Below are 26,372 nucleotides of genomic sequence, written 5' to 3'. Positions count from 1 at the left end.
TTGTTGTGTGTCTGTCCCTAACCAGTCACTGTGGCATAGAGGACATAACATGTGACTTGGACTGTGTTCGTGTCTGGTCTGAGAGGTAGGGTCAGCCCCATCCAAACATCCCAGGCTAACAAAGGATGAGAGGTAGCTCCCAATGGAAAATATGGGTACTCCTACTGAAAAGGATAGGAATGGTGCTGGGCAGGCAAAACAAGAACTGCCCATTAGATCTGAGACTGAGTCATTGCTGAAGTCTGCCACAAGCATTGTTATGATTGATGTTCTGTCCAGCCTGGTTGTGCAGGACAAAACAAGCTCTTCTTTCTGTTATAAATTTGAATGGAGTGAGTTACATGGCATGTTGAGACATCAGCAGTGGTCCCGTGGGTCTTGAAGGACTCTAGTTCCATAGTAATATGGCCAGGTTCTGATATCTCCGAAAGGTCCAGGTATCCTTGAGGAGTGGTGAACTTAGCCAAGGAGCATGGCAGACAGCAATTCTTTTAAGGTTTGGTAATGCTTAGAGTCCATGATGGGAAGCTCTGGGTTTCCAGTTTCACCTGTCATTTTGGTGCAAAGACTCAGCAGTGGCTGGGGGTTCAGAGTTAACTTCAAACTCCAGAGAGAAACGTAGAGAATTGTTATTCTTGTGTCTGTACTGGAGATGGCCATGAATATTCAAATGCTTCTCTGAAGATGTACTGGTCAGTTCTCCATTATTATAACAAAACATCCAGAGGCTGGGTACTTTAAAAAGAAGCTATTAAGCTCACCATTCTGGAAGTTCAAGGGTAGAGTTCTAGCACTGGCTTGGGTTTGGTGAGGGCCTCCTTGGCTGTGTCACAGGAACAGTGTATCATGGTGGGAGTGCATGCTAGAAGGAGAGAACACATGGTGAGACAGGAAGCCAGAGAGCACTAGGGAGGGGCCAGTATTGCTCTCCTACAATAACTGTCTTGTGAGAAGTCATCAGTGTCCCATGAGAACCACCTCAATTCCCTCTGAGTGCAGTACCCACATCAGCCCAACCACTTTGCACTAGGATCCATCTTTTAAAGTTCTCACCACCATACACCACCACAAGGAGGACCAAGCTTCCAATACATGAACCCCTGAGGGACAAACCACATACAAACCTCAGCAGAAGGCATCACTCCAGCTGTATGCAGTTTTCACCTCCAATGAACTGTACTACTCAAATATAAACTGTGGTGCCTTTTCTTTGCATCTAAACTAGGGGAAGACTAAGAGGCCAGGATGAGGCCTTCTTTCATCTGAGCTACACAGGTTAGGAAGAAGAGATTAATTCATTCTCATTCTAGGATTCTAGGGGGCTAGATCTCAGAAGGTGAAAGGGAGACTCTACAGCAAGAGGGGACTTTCCTGGGACATGTCTGCCCGAGCACTGCAGCAATTTTTTCCCTTGACTTTAATCTTTATTGAATCTCCTTCTAAGATGTGAACCAAGGGAGCCTGTGTAGGGGAGTTGGGGTGACTTCTTTCTAGGGAAATTGTTCTTAAGCTTTACTTTGCAAAGGAATTATAGGTGAGGCCCAGAGAAGCCTAATAAGATACATCTCCCTAACCCTACTGCCGAGGATTTTAATTCAGTAGGTCTGGGGTAGATGGGGTTTGGGATTCTGGGTTCTTAACAGGTACCCAAAGTACTAGGCAGCTGGGCCAGGGAACATGCTTTATGACCTACCTCCTGAGGCTGCTGTATCTGGAAGCTGAGGATGTAAGCAGGACTCTAGTGTTGGGATGGGATCCGCATGATAGGACTGAGGGACAGCTTGAAGTCAGAAATTGGGCTGAACTGAATGTTTATTTGCTTCTCTTGATTAGGACTATGTGGAAAACAGCAGGAGGAAGATTTCAGTGCCTTGAGCTTAGAGTTGCTGGGAAGCATACAGAGTGATGTCATGCCATACCAGGTCACAGTTGCATCTGCTGACTCCCTGCTTTGTTTGCAGTGGAAACCCCTATGATTGGCTGCATTGGTTTTATAACCAATAATCCCTTTTTAACAATAGAGGTCATTGTGCAGCACAGGATGACTAGTTTGAAACATTATTTTAACTGATTGCATACACATGGACACTTGTATTCTTGAGTAGAACTTCACTTACTTTGTAACTAACATTAAAGCCAGTCCACCACAGAAGATCTATCTCAGTGAAGCAGAGGAGTCAGTTCTTGGTATAAATGGGAATAGTGATGGGATTGGATGCAGAATAGAGTAGAGGCAGGCAGGGAGGAAGCCAGTATAAGACAGTGGAGCTGATGGGGTTTATAGGGCTTAGATTTGTGTTTGGAGTTCAGAGCTATGGTGGGTTGGGGAGTGAGTGAGCTATAAATAGTCGAACTGGGTGAAATGTTCTGAGCTGCTGAGTTTAAGAATTACAGGAGCCCCTAGAACTCATCAAAGTTATAAGTTGAATGCTTGAGTGCATGTGTGTCCTCCTCAAATTTCAGGCTCTGGGATCTGGGGCTGTGATGTGTTCATCATCATGGGGGTGGAGAGCACATGGGGCAGGACTCCCCATCCATGTCCTCTACAGGGTGCTTAACCATTCTTGGAGTGGCAGATTCCTGTCAAAAACAAAAGCAAAGGAACTAGGAAGGACAAGTTGACTCATTCCTTCATTTGCTCATTCCCTCATTTTTTCTGGAGACCAGGTCCCTACTGGGTGGGAGCGCTGGTCTAGTCCTTGGGGATACAGTAGCAAATATGGCAGAACTCAAACCCTCAATCAGTTCACATTCTAGTCAGGGGACAATTGTTAAACCAGTTAACAAGTAGGTGATAGCAGGGTTATGAAGAAAAATGCAGGAAGTGCAGGAAGAGAAGGTGTTAGGGAATGACTATTTTGGTTTGGGGACAGCATCAGGGAGAGCCTCTGAGGAGGTGACATTGGGGCAGAGATGTGAAGTAAGGAGTAGGCCCAGTAGAGATTAGAAGGATGCAGGGCCCAGGCAGAGCTTGACTTCACCCCAGAACACCTCAGGCTGCAGATGTTCTCATGGCTGATGTGGGAGATGGGCTCACTGGCTCAGGCTTTTTGGGGTCAGCACTGATTCACTGTACTAGGCATCTGGCTCACTGTTATGAGACCGTTTATGCTGTAAAATGAGGATCCTAATAGCTACCTCTGTTTTACAAGAAACTCATGAGAATTGGTCAGCGTCTTTGGAAAGTAGTTTTTATTATACAATATCTTAAATGTATGCTATGAGTTAAATTGTTACCAATTAATCCAGCTATGTGATCAGAGAACAAAATGTGGGCTGGTACACTTAGGGCTGATGCTGAGCTGACACCCTCCACCCCACCTATACAAAATTTGGCCTTGAACTCTTGCTGATTTTCTTGCACTGTTGAGTTATGGACCAAATCCAAAATGCTAGGTTCTGGTCACCATTCCATTGCTGATCACCTGTGAGGACCAAACTTTAACCACAGTTTTCCTGGATCTCCTGGCGGGAGCAGTGGGAGCCCTAGAAATTTAATTTTTGAGAAATAGATTTCTCCCCAGTTTCACTTTATTCATATTCAGTATGGTGGCCATGGCCCAGGGCAGTCTATTTAAGTGGCAGAAAAATAAGCAAAAACATCTTGGAAAAGAGCAGTGAAATGCTGGGATTTGGGAATCAAATGTGAGAGAAGGACACTGTTTTTAAAATACTTCCCTCCTTTCTCTCAGGCACAGTTACTGAATTAATGTCTTTAGAGCAACCTGTGCGTTGGTGTTTCCCTGGCTCTGGATGGATGGTGGACAGAAATATAGCAACTCTGACATCAGTCATACCAGTCATCCAAACACATCAGGCCAAATGCTGCCAGGTCAAGGGTCACAAGCTGAAGCGATGCAGGGTCCGCCCAGATACCTGTGGGTATCTCCCAACAGCCTGCTAAGGTCCTATGATCTGGTCTGAAAGGCCTTCCTTGATTGAGTGCTTACCAGGTGCCAGGTTTTGGGCTAACCACTTGATGCACATTACCTTGCTTATTCTTCCAAACAATTCACGGAGGCAGTGACTGTTGTATCATTGAACAGAGGAGCAAACTGATGTTTATTCACTTGCACTGAGTCCCGCAGTGAGTGCTGTGTTGAGCATGGAGCCTACTATGGACTGCAGCCCTTCTCTGCCTTCCAACAGCTAGCCAGCAGCTCTTCTTCCTTGCTTGCTCCTAGAGTCCCCCAAACTCCTTTGCTTTTGCACATCCAATTCACACATAGAAAGAAAGCCACAAGTGCCTGAGCATTTTCCTACTCCTGGGTTGGCCTTAACTGAAGGCTATCAGCAGTACCCACTGTCATAGCCTATTGCCTTTGCCTCTTTTGGGACCACTCTGAGGTATGTCTCCAGATCCTTGCAGGGTCAGGTTGAAGTGATTTTCTGCATGACTTTGGTCTTACTTGGCTTCCTCCCTTAACACATCCCTAGCATAGGAGGATCTTCTCCTGGAGAATCCAGGCACCAGTTGGTATGGGCTGAGCCGGGGCAGGATGTTATCAGTGATTGTGAATCCAAGAAAGAATTTGGATGGGGAATCTAGCAGTGACAGCCCAAATAAAAGTCCAAGTGACCCCAGAGAGACCAATAAAATATCACATTGAAATACATATTATTTATTTAAGAGTCCTCCTGTGTGTCAGGTGTCACAGGAGACCATTAACATACTTCATTAATGTTAGAACATCTCTCCATTAGGGTTTTTTAGTTTTCTTCTGAATGTTGAAGATCACAAATTGTCCTTGACTTAACAATAATTCAATTTAATTTTTGATGGTGTGAAAGTGATGTGCACTCTGGAGAAATTGTACTTCGACATTTGAGTTTTATTTTTTTCCCCTGTTCACCATGTGCTGTCTCATACTCTGCTGTGGTGCTGGGCAGTGGCTCTGAGTCACACAGCTCCCAGTAAGTCATTTGATCACAACACTAAACCACAGAGGCTCAATAGCACACCGTGTTACTACACTATGATGTTCAGTAGGTTAGGTGTGTAAAATGCATTTTTTGTGGGGATTGTAAAATGCATTTTTTGTGGGGATTGTACCAGGAATTGAACCCAGGGGTGTTTAACTCTGGGCTACATCCCCAGCCCTTTTTATATTTTATTTCGAGACAGGGTCTTGCTAAGTTGCTTAGGGGCCTTGATAGGTTGCTGAAGCTGGTTTTGAACTTGTGATCCTCCTGCCTCTGCCTCCCAAGCCCCTAGAATTACAGGCATTTGCCACCATTGAGTGGCTTAATTACATGCATTTTTATTCTATGATATTTTCAATTTACTATGGGTTTAGAGACACATGAACCCATAGAATGTTGAAGAGGACCTACATATGGTTTCAAAAATATTCACCTTTCACTAATCTTAAAATCACATTTGAAGTGAAATAGCATTTCTAAATTTGATGCTGGTGGGTTTCCAGAAGTGTTGCATCCATTATGTGAAACTTAATCCAACCCCATGATCATGCCCACTGAATGACCTATTTTCCATGTATTTGAACATAGGATGTTCATGTGGATGATCGAGGGATAATTGCAGATCTGGGTGACCCTGACACCGTGTGCAGGATTGATGCTGTAGAACTGTGCTGCCTAATATGGCACCACTACCACTTGTGACTGTCAAGCATTTGAACTGTGGCCGGTCTCAACCAAGATGATATTAAGTCTAAAATATAAATGTGAGATTTTTGCAGACTTAGTGTGGCAAAATAATATAAATTATCTTATTAGTAATTTGAAAATATTCCTTTCATGTCAAAATGATAATATCAGGTCTACACTGGGTTAAGCAAAATAGGTTATTAAAATGGGTTTTCATCTCTTTTTAATTTTTTAAAAGTGTGATGACTGGGACATGTCAAATTACATATGTCATTACAGACCTACTTAGCAGCACTGCCCTAGAAACTCCAACAAAGGGAGGCTCACAGCCTGAGCTTGTCCAGTTCCTCCAAGCGAGAGGCACTAGCTGAGAAGACATTGTATGGTTGACCAGCAGGATTTTTTAAATGAAATCAGGAGGCAGCAAGGCGAGACCTGCATGACATCACTCTTAAAGGCACATGATTGTGGTTCTGCAGACAGCGCCCTGCTGCTGACCAAGAGGATTTATGACTGAAGAAAGTGGCTTGTAAACCGGTCACCTGCCCAAGTGACATCATTGCTTCTTTGGTCCCAGGCTGGGATTTATTAACTTGGTAGCCTGGAATTCATATTTGCTCTTCCTTTCATGCTGTCATAGTCTTGTGAGAAGAAAGACGCCAGTTGGGGGAAGACAGAAGAAGGAGGAGGAAGGAGGGGTGGGAGGGTCATCATTGGTTAAAGCAACAAAGACAGAGAAAGGAGGACAGAGGGACACCAGAGGGCAAGATCTCACTGGCTAAAACAAAAGCTTTGAGAAGTCAGCAAGTCAAATGATCCCTCCACCCTCGTGAGAGTGTGTGTGTGTGTGTGTGTGTGTGTGTGTGTGTGTGTGTTTGGACTTTTGGATGTTTGATCCTGGGAAGCCACAATCTACCTTTGTCTTGCAGATTAGGTAAAGGGGAAGGGAAACAGATGAGTGATTACAATTCATCTTAAGACAATTTATTTCCAGTCGTAATAAATAGGAGGTGTGGGAAAGGAATGGGGAGCAGGACATAAGGATATAATCCCCTCTGTGTCTAGATGGATGTCCCAGTTTGGGGACCCCTATTTTTTAATACCAGGGCTCCATTCTGGGACCTTCCTATTTCAGTGATTTGACTGGGAGATAATTGTTCTCCAGGCAATATTCATTTGTACCTGTTGTTCAGGTATCTGAGACTTATAGAGTTCACTGAAAACTAGCTAGAGAAGTTCTCCAGCAGCCTACTGCCTCGGTTAATACATTTTTCTGGGAAATGTCCCTGGCATTGTCACAAGCCTTGCAACTCTGTTTGGAGGCAGTTAATTCTTGACTCCAGGGGCATCCATCACCAGCAAACTATGGTGAGAATATTCCTGTTAAAAATGTTCTCTCTGAGCTCTGCTGCTGTTTATGGACCTTCAATGGCTCCCCATTGTCCACTGAATAAAAACCTAGTGCCCTGGCCTGCCTCCAGGACCCTTCACAATCAGGACCCAGGTTTACCTTCCCAGACTCCTCTTACTACCTCCTTTCAATCCATGGACCCCAGCTGAATCACATGTAGAATCTTATAATGACCCTTTACCATTGTGCTCACATGGGTGACTGGGAGCTGTGGCTCCCTGCCAATGCCCAGCGTTTTCAGAGAGTCTTGTGTTGTATATCACTAGCTGGGGAGAAGATCAAAATTCTAAATTTGAAGAATTGTTTTTGCCCAATGTTTATACCTTTTGCACCACTGTAAAGTTGAAAAATCCTGTCAAACCATTATAAGTTAGAAATCATCTGTATTTGCTAGTTCTTTTATCTGCCCTTCTTCTTTATGTTCCTTCTACTCATAGTGTTTTTTTACCTGCAAATTCTATCCATAACTTTCACATATCAAAATTTTCCTTCTCCATGAGCAGCCACTGCTGGCTTCCACAGCACATTGTAGTCTTTTATGGCCTTTTGTTTGTGCCTATATATCCCTGCTAAATTGTGAACTATTAGGGTTTGGGGTTAATAGAGACTGTCAGTATTAGTCAACCTGAGCTGTTATAACAAAATATCATATACTCGGTGGCTTAAACAGTAGAAATTTTTTTTCTTACACTTCTGGAGTCTGGAAATCTGGGATCAAATTGCTAGTATAGTTGGGGTTTTGTGAGGGCTCTCTTCCTGGCTTGTAAATGGCCTCCCTCTCCCTGTGTCTTCATGGTCTTTCCTTAGTATATAAGTGAATGTGGGGGGGGGAGATCTTTTTCTCTTCTTATAAGGACACCAATCCTGTCTGATTTGGATAACATTTTTATGACTTTGTTTAATTACGTCCTAAGTCCCTATCTCCAAATGCAGTGACATTGGGAGTTAGGATTTAAACATATGACTTTTGGGAGGAACATAATTCAGTCTATAGAGTTCCACATTTGGTCCTTTAAAGTCATGCCCTTCTTAAATGCAAAATACATTGATTACATCCCAACAGCTCCCCAACTCTTAATTTATTTCATTGTCAACTTCAAAGTCTCATGTAAATATCATCTAACTCCGATATGGGTGAGATTTGAAGAACAACTCATCTTAAGACAAAATTTCTTTGCAGTTGTGAACCTGTAAAACCAGAATACAATAGTGGGACAGGATAGATATTCTCATTCCAAAGGGAAGAAATAGGAAAGATGGAAGAGATGGCGGTTCCCAAGGAAGGGCCAAACCTAGAAAGGTAAATCACATTTCATTTTAAAGATTGAGAATAATCCTCTTTGGTTTGATGCTGTGCCCTCCAGATCCAAGGAGGTGGCAGTATCACTCCCATGCCTGTAAGTGGGAGTCCTGTCCCCAAAGCTTTGACAGAGGCTGTCCCACCTATTGAACCAGGTTGCCCTGATTCTGTATCTCTAAATCACCCTCCAGTGATTGTTTTTTCCTCTTGAGGAATAGTGCATGTTGTCAGTTGAGTACCTGAATCATCTTGTCCCCCACCATCAAGTCCAAGTTCAATAGCTTTTCCTCATTTGCCCAGCCTCCATCCCTTCAGTTCAAACTGGCAATGTTTCATGTAATCCCGTAAGTATTTTATCACCCCAGGTCATTTTATCAAATGATAGCCCTTGGTGCTCCCTTCAGAGCATGCTTTCTCATGTTTTATAATGTTGGTATGCTGAGAATTTCCCTAGTATTTAATTTCTGTTCCTTTTTTGCTTAAAAATCCATCTCCAATTAATTGCTCTCCCTTTTCGTTTTACTAAGTAGTAGGAAGGAAAGCTGTTCCTCAACCCTGCTCAGAAATTGCCTCAGCTAAATATCTATTTAATCACGTAAGAGTTCTACCTTCTACAAAATACTAGAACACTGTGGTGTTGAGGGTTTTTTGTTTGTTTGTTTGTTTTTTGGCCAATTTATGAGAGCAACATCTTTCTTCCAATGTACAATAACATGTTCTCAATTTCCATGTGAGATCTCACCAGAAAGACCTTTAATGCCTATATTTCTATGGACATTCCGTTCAAGGCAATCTAGGCTTTTTATAGCATTCACCTCAAAACCCCTCCAGCTTCCACCCATTACCCAGTCCCAAACCAGCTTTCATATTTTTAATTATTTGTCATAGGAACGCCCCATTTCTTAGCAACCAAATCCATCTTACCTTGGGTTGCTATAACAAAAGACCATAGAAAGGGTGGATTAACCCACAGAAATGTCCTTTCTCACAGTTCTGGAGGCTGGAAGTGAGATCAGGGTGCCAGCGTGGTTGGGTTCTGGTGGGGGCTCTCTTCTTAGCTTGCAGCTGGTCACTTTCTTGCTGTGTCTTCACATGGTGGGGAGGGAGAAAGAGAGTGGGGCGGTGGATTCTGCTCTTTTTCTTCTTCATGTAAGGTTAATAATACTATCAGATTAGGATCTCAATCTTTTGACCTCTTTTAATCTTAATTACCTCCTAAAGACCTATCTCCAAATATAGTCACATTGGAGGTTAGAGTTTCAATGTATGAATGGGGAGTGGGGGTTACAATTCACTTCAGAGTACTGCTTAATATTTAAACCCGTCTCATTCCTATCCCAGTATCTTACATAGAGTGAGTGTTCTGTAAGTGCATGTTGAATGGAAAGAAATTGAATTCCAGCACCTTCAGGGAGTGGTTTTTATAAGCTGTGCTTTCTTAGCTTGTCGAATTTCTGAGGTCTCACATCTACTGGAAGGGCCACAAAGAGTGAACAGGTTTTTGTAGGAATGGGCTGAAGGAATTGTCTCAGCTACAGCTATTAAGGATCAGACTCATGGGGTAAGAATGTTGTGAGGCTGTTATTCATCCCCAAGAGAGATTCCATCTAGAATGTAATGCTAACAATCATAATTCTTCTAAGCATTTGGATTTGTTTTAAAAATATCTATCACAAGGATTATGAAATTGTGCATATGACTGAATTGCATTTCTTATGTGTAGGCTGGACCACCTGTGATGATGGTGCTGCAGCCACGTGGTGGGCATTTTGACCTCAGTCACAGATTAGTTTCATGTTCCCATTCATGGTTTTCTATTGTCTTCCCTCCTATTTTAAATTTACGTAATGTTGCCATATTTTTGGCACCTTTAAACAGAATTTGGTTACAGAATTTCAGAAATCTTTTCAGAAGCATAGTAAGATTTAAATGCATTTTAAAAATAAACAAAATTGCTCATACAAATTCCCTGAGGACTAGCAGCACACAAAAAAAACTTACACATATGAGCCTGGTATTGGGTGAAAAAAAAAAAAGCCCGTGTTTCTTCTTATCTATTAGTTAATGGGTTAATCCTTAACAAACTTTAAAAATAGCTCTTAAAGCCCCATTACAGATGAGAAAGCTGGAGCTCATGGAAATGAAAAACACGTCCCATTTTTGAATTGGTAGGGCTGATGTTCAAACCCTCATTCATCTGATGCTAAAATCAACATTCTTTCAATCCTGTTCCCCTGCTTTCAAGATAGAGGCAAAGTTCATTCCTAGGGAGGATCAGGGCCAAAAAAGAGACAGAGTAATCACCTTGAGGAGTTCTGGTCCTGGGAATCCATGGACAAGTGTTCAACCTCTGGGCTGAGGGGCAGCTGCAAGAGCCATTTGCACTGTTGGAGGGAAGCTGGGTTCTGAATGGTGAGGCTAAGTTCAGGCCACAGGAGAGCTTGTATGAGAACTGAGTCAGCTACTCAGGAGACTGAGGCAGGAGGATCACAAATTTGAAGCCAGCCTGAGCCTGTTTTAAAACAAAAAATATAAAGGGCTGGGTTTATAGCTCAGGGGTAGAGTGCCCCTGGGTTCAATCCCCAGTACTAAAAAATAAAATAAACATCAAAAAATCCCCTGTTTGGTACTGAGCAATAAGAAGGAAAGAACAGATGAGGCTTTGAAATTTCCCAAGAAGGATCCCCAGCATTTTGAGTCCATAAAATAGATCTGAAACTGGTGTTGGGGACCTCAGTTAGCCTTGGCAGAGCAGGACATTTCAGTTCAGGAAGCGCTGACTAAATGTCTGATGTGTGGTGGGTGCTAGAAAAACAGCCACAGCCAGGGTTCTGATCTTGGGGACCCCCCACTGTTCTAGGGGGACAGACAGGTCTAAAAAGGGATCTCTTTAGGACAGATCTGGAATCAAGGGTCCTAGTAGGATTCATATTCACTCATCTTTCTTCCAGGGCCATGTTCTGCAATGACTTAAAGGAAAAGTATGAGAAGAGGATCATCATTAAAGGGGTGGACGCTGAGACCATGCACACGCTCCTGGACTACACATACACCAGCAAGGCGCTCATCACCAAGCAGAACGTCCAACGGGTCCTGGAAGCTGCCAACCTCTTCCAGGTATGTGAACAAAGGGGCTTGGTGCTCTTCTCTTAGGCAGGTGAAAGCAGCAGTCCCCAGAGCCTACCTGGACTGGCTCCCAGGCCTGTATCTCACCCCACCACACACACACTTAGCTGGGCCTGTGCTTACTTGAAAGTCAGAAGATGTTCATTTAGAAAATTTATGAGAGGTGGTGAGATGGGACATTGACTCCTTCATGAGATGAAGTCAGGGGATCTGGGTGCCTAGAACATAGACATGGTTCTTGACTGCAGGCACAATGACACATCTTGCAACAGTCTAACTGGAGCCAGACCTGCAGCCAGTGCTTCATATGCATAACCTATGATTCTCAGCACAACCTGGAGAGGTGACTACTTCCCCATTCATGAGCAGGGAAAATAAGGCCATTCAGAGAATGATTGACACTGCTGTGATTTGAACCCTGGGTTTTCTGATTCCAGGGTCCACATGCTTGCTACAATACCATGCAATTTCTCAGGCAGTGATGTCTAAGTTCTGGGGGAAACAGGGCCTGTTGTGATTACACTATGTAGTGACTGAAAGAATAAGACTGAAAAATATGGGATATCATTGAAAACCCTCAGAATTAAGTTTAATTTTAATATAACATGTATTTCTTCCCATCCAATTATGTTGGCTTCAATGTGGTTACAGTAATTATATTTAACTTCATAAAATAATTAGACCCATAGATGATGTTAGTTGCATCCACAATTGTATCAGGGGTCCCATCCCAAGTCACCATCTTTACCTGAGTCGAAGGTCACACCATTGAAATTGAGTCTAATGGGTTCAGGCAGAGACTGTCTCATTGCTTGGATGTTGAGACTTATCAGAAACATATACAATATGTATATACAGCATACTTTTTAGTATTTGCAAAACCGAGAGAAAATAGATACTTTCATTCATTGCTGGTGGAAGTGTGTAGAAATTTTTCTGGAAGTCATTTGGAAACAGATATGAAAAACTGAAGGAATAATTATGGATTTTCAAAGTAGTTCATATAAATAGTTCTGTAGTGAATTGGGTTATATTCCCTAGAAAGATATGTCTGAGTCCTAATCCTTAGAACCTGTGAATGTGACCTTATTTGAAAAGAGGGTCTTTGCAGATGTAATTAAATATCTTGAGATAAGACTATAATAGCTGGTATCTTTGTGAGAGAAAGGAGAGAGGGGGGTTTGACCTGAAGGCAAAGGTGGATTGGGACAACAGAAATGTATCCTCTTAGAGTTTTGGCGACCAGAAGTTCAATATCAAGGTGTCCGCAGGGATGTATTACCTCTGGAAGCTCTAGGGATGAATCTTTCTTTGCCCCTTCCAGTTTCTGGTGGGTTCTGGCATTTCTTCCATCTTGACCACAGCTAATCTCTGCAGTTGTGGCCACATTGCCTCTTCTTTGTCCACAGGTCCCCTGAAGGTGTCTGTGTTTTATAAAAGTATATCTGAGTACATCTAGGTACCATGCTGAGGAGAAACACCTCCTCTCAAGCTCCTTGTCTTAATCATGTCATGTGTCATATAAGTAATATTCACTCCTTTGCCACACAGGGTAGTATTTATAGGTTCTGGGGATTATGGCATGAACATAACTTTTGGGGGCCCAACATTCCACCCTCCACAGAGGGTTTCTTCAAATACCCTCTGATGAGTTGATTCTTGGCAATCTAGTCATGTTTTGGATAGAGGCCTTGATATGCTAGTTTGAAGCTCAGTGTACGTAGGCCAGGGTGGAAAGCCAGTGGACAGGAGAGTTTTTCTAGTGCTCTCAGCTAGCCTGCCAGTTTTCTTTTTATAGGGGGTTCCTAAATGTTAGAACCCATTGGGCTTTTCCTAGGATTGCTCAGTTTCTCCAGATAAGGCTCTTTTCTTCTGCTCCAGGGTTATTAGTTTGTGTGTGTGTGTGTGTGTGTGTGTGTGTTGTGTGCAAATCTTCACTTAATCCCTATATTTTCAATATGATGCCTGCATGTGTCTTCTTCAGGTTCTGGTGTCCCTGAATCTAGAGCTTCTTTGGGCATGACTTCTCCAGAAATTAAATCTTCTTTTCTAGTGGGAGTGGGATAGGAATTATTAGACCATAAGAAGTTAGGGGGTGAAAGGAGGCACAGGAACTTCTTCATCTGTCCCCCTGCTGTCAGTGGCGCCTACCCTGGCCTTCCTTCTTCCATAAGACCTCAATAGTCCTGCTATTTTGGGTTCAGAGGGGCAAGCTTGTTCCCCTTTAGGCCTGACCTTCCCTCTCAGCAGTCACTTGCTAGTCTCTTGTTTTCTGTGGTTTGGGGTTACTGGTGCCGCCTGGTTTCATTGAGGATGGTGTTTTATGTTTCTGTTTTTTGTTCTCCTTTCAGTTTGGGGTGATTTTTCAAGAGATAAAAACTCTTACGATATTAAAGACTATGATCTTTTATAATGTCTTTTGAAAATATTTGCCACTGGTCATTTAACTCATAATTTTAATTATAGCTTTATTCCACGTACAAAAGTGTTTAGTCAGATCTATTCATCATTTCCTTATTTTTTTGCTTTTGGTATACATTTTTAGAAGGGCTTATTTAGAAGGGCCTTCCATCGCTTTTTCTTATGCTTATTCACTTATAACTTCATTTAATCTTTTGTATTTACAGCTTTGATATTTAAATATTTGTATATCCGGAATTATTTTGGCATCAAATATTTTCTTCTCCAATTCCCTTCTCCACCTCCTCCTTTGCTTCCTCCTCTTCCTCTTTCCCCATGTTCCCCAGGTGATGAGCCTCAATAGAGAGGTTGGTTTTAACAAGAGAAGTGGGAGAAGGAAGATAGGATAGAGATAGGACAAGCTCTGTTCATTGTTGACTCCTCGACTCTGGTAACCCAACCTTAAAATTTTTCCAAATCTCTTTCTAAGAAAAAAAAAAGTAAGTTTCTCCCTGAGGCTATTTTAAGAAAACTAGAGAAACACTCTGTGGACTTCTGGGTCTCCATTTAATCTACTGATTTCTCTGGACTACTTGCTACGAAGTCTCAGATATGAAAAACTGGTCACAAAAAATAAAAAAGAAAGTCAAACTTGAAAAAACAAACTGGGACTCCTTTCATATGTGAAGGATAAAAATTAATAGGTCACTGAAATCACTTCATAGTTTTAAAAGAATTATTCTTTGGAATGGGTAAAACATGCCCATGTTCCAATTTCAGGAAGGCTGAAGGGAAGGCAGTGAGGGTTCGCCATTGTCACTCTTAGGTCTTGCTGTTCTTTCTGTTCTATGTGCATGCAAGACGATATGCACATATACCAGTCCCATTCATTGCTCTCATTTTACAGACACAGATGTTGGTATACTCTATTTCACATCCTGCTTTGTTTTATAATATATTTTGGAGATTGTTATAGGTCGGTGTGTGTAGAGCATTGTGTTTTCAATAGCCATATAATATCATTAAAGTCTCCTGAGATGGGACATGTTCTCCATAATGGTCTCAAATAAGGCAGAGAGGGTAGAGGGGAAAAACCATGGGTTCAGAATCAAGCAGATTTGGGTTTAAACCTCAAGCCAGCCATTTGTTTGCTGTGTGCTTGTGGACAAGTTACTTTTCTGAGCCTCAGCTTTCTTGTTTGTAAAATTAAGATGTAAAAATTAAGTTGTTTGTAAAATTAGCTCTCCTTCCAAGGAGTGATATTGTGAGGATCCAATGAGATGATGTTTGTAAAGTACTGGACATATAATAGATGCTGAAGAAAAGTCTCTTCCCATAATTTGTGTGTTAATTTTTACTTTACTTTGCATGGTTTGTGCCTTGGATAAACTGGCTGACACTGAGATACAAGAACATTTCCCTAAGAATCCCTAAGTTTTTTTCTTTTTTTTTTTTTTGGTACTGAAGATTGAATCCAGGGATGCTTAACCACTGAGTCACATCCCTAGCCTTACAAAATTGCCAAGACTGACCTCAAACTTGCAATTCTCCTGCCTCAGCCTCCTGAGATACTGAGATTACAGGCCTGCACCACCATTCCTGACAACATCCCTAAATCTTTTTGGTGTTATCCCCCCCATCCCAAATTAGGATTATAAAGTACCATGTTTAAGTTTATTTATTTTTTTATCATGTCCACATGGTATGAAGTGAACAGATGCTTTATTTCAATTAACTCAGTCATAGGTAAAGAAAAGTGTGCTGGAGTTGAAATTTATGATCATTTTTTAACACCCACAGAAGCCGGCACCTCCTTCGTTGAACTGAAATCAATGGCTGTGAGATTCTCTCATGTCCCCCACCCCACCTGATAGTAAAGGTTTCTTCACACCACAGAGGTGACTCAGTTTGTTTTCTGCCTGTCCCTTTAGGTCTTCTCTTAGTCTTTTTCTGTTACCCATCAATTGTGGTTTTCCCAGAATTTTCCAGTCCACAAAGGGCCAAATCGTTGACCAAGTCAGTTAACACTCACTGTTTGGAAAGAGCAACTTCATTAGCTGCTGGCCAGTGTGCAGACTGGTGGCTCAAACCAATTGGGTATGGCTTGACATGGGACAGTTCCTTTCAGGAACTGTGTACAAGTACTGACTGATCTACCCACTACAGGACTTTTGAAGCAAGCTGACCAAAATTTATTGGTTGGTTATAGGAGAAACAGCTCTTCTCTGAGTACTTTTTGGAGAGATAAAGGTAAGAGAGACATCTAAAAGGAAAGGACCAGGGGACTTTTTCTGTGAGATGATGTCTTTGAGATGAATATCACCCAGCAGGGTGCCTTAACTGGACCTCCAGGCTCTGAGTTCTAGGTAAGCAGCCAGTAAGAAGCCATAGACACCAGACAATGATTGTATAAAGTTGGCAAAATTTCTCAATCTTGGAGAACTTCACCATGCTCATTACTTTTGTTTTTACTCATTTACTTTCACTTTTTCATTTTCTTATAAAAACTCATGAAAAAAAAATTAGGGCTTGGAAGCTTATCTACAAGGCAGTAAGAAGATGTAAGGTCAGGGTGGCCATATCCTGTATTTAATCTTGGAAGAGAAAGATTTTTAAAATACAGAGCAGTTGGTTAGAAGCAGCAGCTTAGAAGAAGAAAAACAAAAAACAAAAATCAACACAGGTGGTTCTCTGTGAGGAAAGAAAGGGGGATGCTGGTCATCTTGCCTGGCCTGGGAAGAGTCACATGATACCTCCATGGTACCCTAAGAGTAGCGACATGACTTCTTTTCATGGTGACCATTTGAGAAGACTTTGGTGAAGATTCCAACGTTGCTTATTTTCTAGTTAGTTCTTCTGTGTGTGACAAATGAATGCTCATGAGACCTATGTGGAAGACAGTCTTGTGGCCAGTGGCCAAACCAATTGCCTAGGTTGGCTCCTGACTTTCTAATCCATGGAACATAGTAGACACTCTATAAATATTGGTTGGATGAGTAAATGTGTGAATGAATGTGTGAATGTGTCATTCTTGTTTATTACTACAGAGTAGTAGGACTTCCTCATAAATTACTTAAGAACTCAATGAATATTACTTGGCCTGGCGCTTAGAAATGTCATGGCTGAGTAGAGGAGGAAGAATTCCACATGCTAATACCAATAAAGTGCTTCAATTTAAAGTATCTACTAAGCGCCACACACATAGTAAAAAGTAGGTAATGTGCAAATAGATTTCTGTTGTCATTGACGGGGGACCCACAGATTAGATTATATCCACTTAACACTGGAGTAGCTGATCACCCTAGGTAAGAAAATCAGCTCAACTATTTCTTTTTTCTTTTTTGGTACGAGGGATTGAACTCATATATCATATCCCCAGCCCTATTCTGTATTTTATTTACAGACAAGGTCTCACTGAATTGCTTAGTGTCTCACTGTGACTGAAGCTGGCTTTGAATTTGTGATCCTCTTGTTTTAGCCTCCTAGCTGCTGGGATTTCATGTGTGCGTCACTGCTCCTGGCTCAACTATTTCTTTACTGTCATCTGGATAAAGTCTTAACACTTTTCAGATGAGGAAACTGTGGCTCAGAGACAGTTCAATTCGTCAAGTGGTGAAGCTATGATCTGGAGTTTAAATCTAGAACTTCTGACTCCATATTAGGCTTCTAACCCCTACCCCCAAAGTGCTCCCTCCCAGTGGCTGATCCAAGCACATTCCAGACAGGAAGGAGGAACATTGACTGGACCTCACAGACTGGGTAAGAGTTCAACAAGTGGTGGAAGGGTTGAGGGGAAAGTACTCCAGGCAGCGTCTCTCTGCACTTGTCCCACCTTAGTGAGTGGGTCTTTTGCAGGTCTTACCTCCTTTCTTTCCTGCCCTCTCCTTATGGCTTCCAGGAACAAGCAGACCTCTCAAATAAGATTAAAGCAAGGACTGAAAGGAGGGGGATGAGAGCATCCTAAGGGACTGGGGGCAGTAACTCCAAGGCCACTTAGTCATTAGGGTTGATGGAATGCTGATTTGGACTAAAATAATACTTCAGTTACTGTGGAGAGGATTTGTAGGCACCTCAAGGGAGATGAAGGATCACGTGGGAGAAGTCTCTAAGGTCTTAAGGTTTTGGAGAATGTAAAGGGGAAGGGAAGAGGAGATTGGAGATGAGAAACATAGGGTACATCCTCTTTTTAAATTTTTTATTAACATGTGTAAACTATATATATTAATGGAATTTAGTGTGATATTTTCATATAGGCATCCAGCATGCACTGATTAAATCCAAATTTTTTCACCCTTCCCTTACCCCTTCTCAATCTAGTAATCCCAGGTTGATTTTTCAAAGTTTCCACATATGAAAATACAAAATATTTATCTTTCTGCATAAGTTCTATTCATCTTGCTGAAAATGATGGAATTTCATTCTTATTTAAGACTGAGTAGTACTCCATTGTGTATTTATACCACATTTTCTTTATCCATTCACCTGTCAATGGGCATCTACGCTGATTGCATCTTAACTATTGTGAATAGTGCCTCAATGAACATGGGCACGCAGGTATGTCTTTGGTAAACTAATTTCATTTCCTTTTGATATATAAAAAGAAGTGGGATGTCTGGATCTATTTTTATTTTTTTGAGGAAGAGTAAAATTAGCGAGATGGGGTTTTATCAAACTCAGAAGCTTCTACATATCACAGGAAACAATCAATAGAGAGAAGGGACAACCTATAGATGGAGGAAAATATTTGCAAATTACTTATCTGACAGAGGATGAATATCCAGAATATAAAAGGAACTCAAAAAACTTTAAAATGTAATCCAATTAAAATCGGACATATAATCTGAATAGCAAGATGTTTTTCAAAAGACGAAATACAAATATATCTTTTGTCAGACCCTTTTCTAGTTGCTGCTGGAAATACAAATATATCTGCCTCTTTGGGACAGATATTTCTCATGGGAACTGCAGTCATGTCTCAAGTGGTTTATTTGATCATATTTTTGGTCTCTCTGAAAGAGAGTCAGGTGCTGGCTGTATGCAGCCTTTTGTTCACATGTCTCCCAAAACAGGAAGTTGCCAGTTTGTTGTCATTGTCTGTCATCTCAGCTCTAACAAGTTCATGTGTCATGGGTATACTCTGAGAAAGAACATTTACCCTAAGGTCTTGCAAAATCTTGTGGCAAAGCAAAAAAAAAAAAGTATTAAAAAATAAATTCTTGTTCTCATGATTGCCCTGCACATCACATCAACCAATTTCTAGTTTTTGGTCAGGATCATGGGATGCTGACACTCAAAAGTGTTATTAAAACATATTTTGGGGAGACATAGATAACTTGGAGCCCCCTGCCCACCCTGTGTTCATAAAGCTGTTTGATATTTTTCTGGCATTTTGTTAGCTTGACAGTGCACGGTACACTGTCAGAGTAATGTTGAGTGAGGAGAGTTAGCAAGAAGAAACTGTGTATGTGTGTCCATGGGTGTGTGTGCATGTGTGTGCATGCACCTGCATGTGAACACTTATATGTAGTTCTGGGGACTGAACACAGGGCCTCAGAATTGCTCTCCTAAGCCTGTAAGCAGAGATTGTGAGGATCATTTTGCTGCCACTAGTTGAATGACTTCAGGCAACATTCTCTCTGTCTATATCTATGTCTATATCTATATCTATATCTATATATATGATATATATATACGTGTATATATATATATATATATATATATATATATATATATATATATATATATATTTGTGGATGGACACAATACCTTTATTTTGTTTATTTAATTTTTTAATGTGATGCTAAGGATTGAACCCAGTGCCTCACATGCAAGTGCTCTATCAATGAGCCAAAAGTTCAGCCCTCGGGCAACATTCTTAACTCTGAATTCTTGACTCTTTCCTCTATACAAATGGTAATACTAATATCCTCTTTGTTTACTTGTTGAATGAAATAACAGATAGAAAAGTGTCTAGCACAGATCTTAGTACATGCTAGGTGTCTGAGAAATGGTTCCTTCTATCTCTCCTTCCCCCTTTTCTCTTCTTTTGTTGCTGCTGGAAATAAAAACACAAATATGACCTAGAACCCGCCTTTGAGATGCTAGTCTCAACTGGCCAGAGTGCAAGGCAGAACACAGATGCTCCACAGAAGGGGCAGGTATAACCCAGTGGAGCAGAGAGAAGAATTCACTTTGTGTTGGGGAATTGGAAGCTATCAAAGAGGGAGAAAAAAAAACTCCATAGAGAGGTAGAATTTGTCTACTTCTTTTCCATCCCCCGATTTTCCATTTCCCTCCTTTCTGTTTTTTTTTAATATTTATTTTTTAGTTTTCGGTGGACACAGCATCTTTATTTTATTTTTATGTGGTGCTGAGGATCGAACCCAGCGCCCTGCGCATGCCAGGCCAGCGCGCTACCGCTTGAGCCACATCTCCAGCCCCCCTCCTTTCTTTTTACACAATTTTGACCCAGAATTTAAAATGTCCAGAGTTGGGGAAGGTTCCAAGCCCAGCCTGACCAGACAGGGCTCCATTTCTCTTGATGTGGCTCTCCCTCATTTGTTGGCTCTGTCCTCAGGTGGATGGATACCAGGGAGTAACTCAATGTCCTCTGAAAACTCAGTTCTCAGAAAAATGCTACATGCACAAACAAGGGTTTGTGTACACTTGTAGGGGTTCACAGACTGTCTGAAGCCAAACCACTGGTCTCTGCTTTAATACCTGTGAGTGAAGAAAACATCCCTATGAAGGTCTTCGATCCTCAACATGGTAATGTCATCAGGTATCATCACCTCTTCCTCCTTCTTGGGTAAACTTAAAAGGAACCTGTGTTGAAAAATCAGGTGAGCTATTCTGAGTCATTCCTTAAAAGTCAGGCTCTTGAGGAATGTGGGATTTTAACAGAGTCTTGGAAAAGCAGGATTGTGCGGGCCAAGCAGATGGCGTGAGCATCAGAAGGCACAACAGGGATTCTCAGGGAATGTCTGGAGGTGAGGCAATGGGTCTAGCTGTGGCTGCAGTACTGTGAGGGAGGGTCATGGTGATGTCAAGAGCCAGCTTGTGGACGGCTTTGAGGGGTTGGAGGAGGACTATTTTTGGTTTCAGACTGTGGACTCACTGGACTTGGGTACATAGCACTGGTCACAGTTGTAATTGTACATTCTTTGTGTGATTAATTGATTAGTGTCTTCTGTTCCTCTGGTCTATCAGCTCTCATGTCCCATGAATTATCTGTATCTAGCATGAGTCAAGAATATCCAATTTAATGGATACTCAATATATATTGGTTTATGAACAGGTAGATTAATGGCTGAATTAACAGTTTCAGAGTGGAAAGAGACAAGCTTGGATCAATGTTTCTAACAAACATGGGCTTTAGTACTTGATTTGATTTTGTCTCTGTTTCCTTTTTTGTTTATCAATGGGTGTCACACAGGGATGGAAATTGGCATCTTGTTGGTCCATCCTTCCTGTGTCAGGGCAGATTAGATTGAGCTCTGCGGTGAAATGTACAAATGATCTGCCAGTCCCTGTCCCCCCCCCCATCTTCCACATGTTATTTGACCTGAAGCACCTTGAAATAATGCAAAAACACACAGTTTTGGAATTAGATGGGATTATTTCATTCTTTTACTCTATTTCTTTTTTTAAAGTACTTATTTTTTAGTTTTAGATGGACACAATATCTTTATTATTATTTTTTAAATGTGGGTGCTGAGGATCGAACCCAGTGCCTCATGTATGCTAGGTGAGCACTCTACCACTGAGCTACAACCCCAGCCCTGGCTCTATTTCTTATTAGCTTCATCTGTAAACAAGGAATGATCCCAAATATCTATTTCATCATGTTATTGTGATGATTAAATAACTCTTAGTATAAAGAGTTTGGCATACAGTAGGTGTCTTTGTTTTGTTTTTTACATTTAAGTTGATTTTTTTCTCATTGTGTACTTTAAAACCATAAGAAAAATATTTTTATAAGTTTTCCTTGATTTTAAAATGGTCATGTTTGGTATGGAAAACATTGTCTATACAGCAAAATATTAAAAATTCAAATAAAACATTTTATCTACAGTCATTATTAGCATTTTGTGTATTTCCTGTTATGGTCTTTGCTCCTGAGAAACTTTGTCTATTTTAAAAAGGTAATTCCTATATACAATGAGAGAGGCTACAAAAGGGTAAGCAATGAAAAGTAATTCTCCCTTTAACCCTGAACCCAGCCATTAGGTTCCTTTCCTAGAGACTACCAATGCTACCAGGCCTTAAATGGCGCCCTATGGAGAGTCTAAATTTCTAGAAATATCTGTTTAACTTCATATTGTCTTCCTCTCATGTGAAGCTAGCATGGTGGATACGGTGTCTTACGCTGGAGGCCGCGGTTTAAGAGAGTTTCCTTTTAGCTCTCAGATGTCTTCATGGGCAGGGCCAGATAGGACTCTAGTGGCAAGTTCTGAGGGCTCGGTGATACTTGGTCTCGGTTGTGTATTTTTGTTCTTTGAAATGAAAATCTGCAAACAACTGAACAGATGTTAGACTTCTGGGTCTCAACCGTTGACACAGTTGCTCAAGCGAGGAGCAGAGCGGTTGGAGCCACAGACAAGGGGACTGAGGCAGAAGTTGTGCTTTCTCCAACTTTACTTTGAATCCCAGGGAAATATTTTCTAAATGGACAGTGGGAAGATGTGGTCTGATATGGAAAGATTATATTTTGCAGTTGAGATCAATTCAGAAAGTCAGGAATGCATGTCTCCAGGATGCTCTGAACCTGAGTCAACTCAGTCCACTCTAAGACCACTCCTGTACCTACCCTTTCCCTCAGATTCCACAGTCCTATGTCCCTTCCACCCCATATCCTATCACCAGATCTCTCCTCTGCACACTTCACCCCTGCCTGGCCAGATCTGTCCCATCCATCCTCTCACCAGAACCTGCCTTCTCCACCATGCCCTTCCTCTCAGCCTTTCACTTTCCTCTCCTTTCATTAATAGACCTGCCCAAGCACACTGAGAACTCGACTCTTCAAGGGGCCCAGTGGACAAAGAGGGAAGATAGGAGACTGGACTTGATAAAAGCTAAGCTCCATAGAACAACAAATAAGAATGGACTGATGATGCATCTGAGACAACTCATCTGTAAAATGGGCATTAAATAATATAATGGATATGACACTGCTTCAAAATCTGTAAAGTGCTGTCCGAACACAAAAGATTAAGATTCTCATGAGGATGATGATAAGTTAAACTGGGATATGGAAGCCAATCAATAATTCTACCAATTAATTTTTAACTATTAAAATGATACTAATTCACTTTAGAGGATATATATATATATATATATATATATATATATATTACAAATAAAGATAGGAAAAAAATTCTTTCTCATGGTCTAATTAGAGAGTGTGGTTCCTTGGATTACAGTTCTTACTGAATACCTTATCCATCTCTGTGGGACCTGTTTATGTGGGAGGACTATTGTTCCTTTGATGGTGAATTTTGCTGTATGACTTACTGTGGCCAGTTAAGTGTGAATGCAAATAGCACAGAGCCACCACTGAAGCTCTAAGAGCTCTTGTGTGGTTCTGCCATCTTTCTTCCCCTTCTGTCATGAGACCAGCATATTTCACTTATGAGCTTTTCCTTCATCTGGGTCCTGGAATAAAGAGCCCTGTGAAGGACATACAGTAACAGTGAGAGATAATCGTTTCTCTTGTGAGCCCCTGAGGTGTGAAGGTTGTTTGCTACTGCAATATAATCTGTTCTAAGATACCTATATTGATGCACAGGGAAATAACACTGTTAATACTTTAGTCTATTTTTTTTTCAGTGATTACATCATATATATTTTTCTCTATAAAAATAGACTTGTAAATGAGCATATTATTTGGTGAAATGCTTTTCTCATCTGCAACAATTTCAACATATAATCTTAGAAAATAAGGATTTAAAAGATAAGTATTTTTTCTTAAAATACTCATAATACCAAAATTAATAATACTAAAATTAATAATTTCTTCATATCACCAAATATCAGTCATTATCAACATTTCTCCAACAGTATTTTATTCTTTATTTAAATCAGAGATTTAATTTTGCAGGAGACTTAGTTTGCATAAGTTGATATGTTTCTTAAATCTCTGTATCTTTAGGTTTGCCCTCTCCTTCTCTTTTTGCTCTTGTAAATATATTTGTTGAAGAAACGGAATCAGTTGTCCTGGGGAATTTCCCACAGTCTGGATTTTGCTGATTGTGTTTTTATGGTGTCACTTAGCATGTTCCTCTTTCCACTGTATTTCCAGCAAATGGTTTATTAAACCTAGAGACTTGGGCTAGGGATGTAGCTCAGTAGTAGAGTACTTCCCTTGCATGTGTGATGTCCTGGGTTTGATCCCCAGCACTGCAAAACTAAATAAATAAACAAACAAACAAACAAATAAATAAATAAATCTAGGCTCAATTAGATTCAGTGACAGATTAAAAAAAAACTCAATACACTATAAATATCTTCCACATCATTTATTATCCTATGATAATGTGTGTGTTTTTTTAAAATGATTATGGAGTTGTTGACTAGAGCAATGTATCATTAATTTATCTAGGCTGTTGTTGGACGTTTTGGTTGTTTCTGCTTTTGCTACTCTACACAGCTCACTGATAAACATCCTTGTGGCAGTCCACTTTCTGGCCTGATTAGCTCCCTTCTATTCCATTAGTTCCTGCGGATGGTGGATGCCTGCGCCAGCTTCCTCACAGAAGCCTTGAACCCAGAAAACTGTGTTGGAATCCTGAGGTTGGCAGACACACACTCTTTGGACAGTCTAAAGAAGCAAGTTCAGAATTACATCATTCAAAACTTTGTGCAGATTCTGAACTCCGAGGAGTTCCTTGAACTTCCCGTGGACACTCTGTACCACATCTTGAAGAGTGACGACCTTTATGTGACTGAGGAAGCTCAGGTGTTTGAGACTGTGATGAGCTGGGTCCGCCACAAACAGTCAGAACGACTCTGCTTGCTCCCCTGTGTTCTCGAGAACGTGCGCTTGCCACTTTTGGACCCGTGGTACTTTGTGGAGACGGTCGAAGCAGATCCTCTCATCAGACAGTGCCCAGAGGTCTTCCCACTGCTCCAGGAAGCCAGGATGTACCACCTTTCTGGCAATGAGGTGAGTTGGAGATGAGAGATGCTATGTTTAACCAGATTAATTAGAAGATGCTATACTGTTCAAAATTTGAGTCAAGAAGTTCCAGAAGCCCTGAATGCCTGATCTGTAAAATGGGGATGATACTACATTTTCAGACAGTTACTGAGAGGATTGGGTGACAGAGGAAACCACCCAGCACCACACCTGATGCATCCTTGCTCTTCTCAATTGTGTGAGAGCAGGAGGTTGATGAGGGGCAATGCGTACAGACAGGACCGTGCCCTGTCCAGAGGCATGCCACTTTCCTAATTTGTCCACTCTGATGAAACCTTATATCTCTTGGATGGATTCTTATGTTACTTTACCTTGGTTCAGACTTTCATCCTTTGCTTCTCAAACTTCTTGAAAGTTCTCAGAACTCACCTCCCTGCTCTCAGTCTGATCTCACACTGATTCATTTCCACAAGTAGGATTATCTAAAACTCAAGTGTGAGCCTCTTGCTCATTGGCTTACCTTCTTCACTGGATCCCCGTCATTTCTGGGGTGAAAACCACCCTTCCTGCCTAACCCCCACCCAGCTTGGCTTCGCTGGCATCATCTCCCACCTCCCTGTTCTGCTCTAGTCTTGATGTGTTGCTTGTTGTTCTCCAAAGTGGAAGTGTAGTCCAGTCTCCAGGCCAAGGCTGGTGATATCCGAATGCCTTTTTCTTTTTCTTCCTCTAGTCAACTTCCACTCCCACCTCAACACTCAGTTCAAGCATGTTCTTCAGAGACCTATGTGTGTTCTTATAGCATTTGGTGACTTCCTTAATTATAGCACCAGCTGTCATGTGGTAAACCTTGAGTTCAGGATCTGTAAATTCCTTTAGGTAGAGAGCTTGTTATAGTAGGAAATGTAACTTACTGGACTTTTCATCTCCAGATCTTAGAAGCGAGTCTCTGGTGCATAGTGAGTTGGTGGTCAATGTTTACTGAGTGCTTAGACAAATACCAGGATGGTGAATACACAGAGCATCTGGATCTACCTGGGTCTCCTTAACAATTTCTGAAGAATTTTTTTTTTATTCAAAACTTTATAAATGTGAGAGCAAGTATATTACAGAAGAACAAAACTGGCAGGAAGTAATGCTATAGGGACATCTTGCTAATGATTTGTACACATGCAGACCCATATACATGTGTCACTATACAAGAGTTCTGAGATTAGCCACCAAGCCTTCTTTGTTAGGCCATTGGGGAAAACCTTACCCAAAGGTAGCTCAGCAATCATTTGAGGCTCCTCTGGCTCTTCCCCCCACCCCACCGTGTGTCTTTTTCTAGCTCTCTGTCATTCTTAGATCCACTTTTTATTCATTCATTCTGGAAATGTTTCCTTAAATAT

The 26,372-nt window shown here is 41.3% G+C and overlaps 1 protein-coding gene across 1 annotated transcript in view; it reads left to right on the top strand.

Annotated features, from left to right (window-relative positions):
• The window catches only part of KLHL6 (kelch like family member 6), an 87,663-nt gene that overhangs the window by 17,680 nt on the left and 43,611 nt on the right, over positions 1–26,372 (top strand). Inside the window, exons 2-3 of the mRNA XM_081301075.1 lie at positions 11,273–11,438; positions 24,562–25,011. Of these exons, the coding sequence (XP_081157201.1) occupies positions 11,273–11,438; positions 24,562–25,011 (616 nt within the window). The remainder of the gene's footprint in view (positions 1–11,272; positions 11,439–24,561; positions 25,012–26,372) is intronic.

The sequence above is a fragment of the Spermophilus citellus genome (assembly GCF_964194105.1).
Source record: "Spermophilus citellus genome assembly, chromosome: 7".
Classification (NCBI taxonomy): Eukaryota; Metazoa; Chordata; class Mammalia; order Rodentia; family Sciuridae; genus Spermophilus; species Spermophilus citellus.
This window is presented reverse-complemented; position numbering and strand designations above follow the sequence as displayed.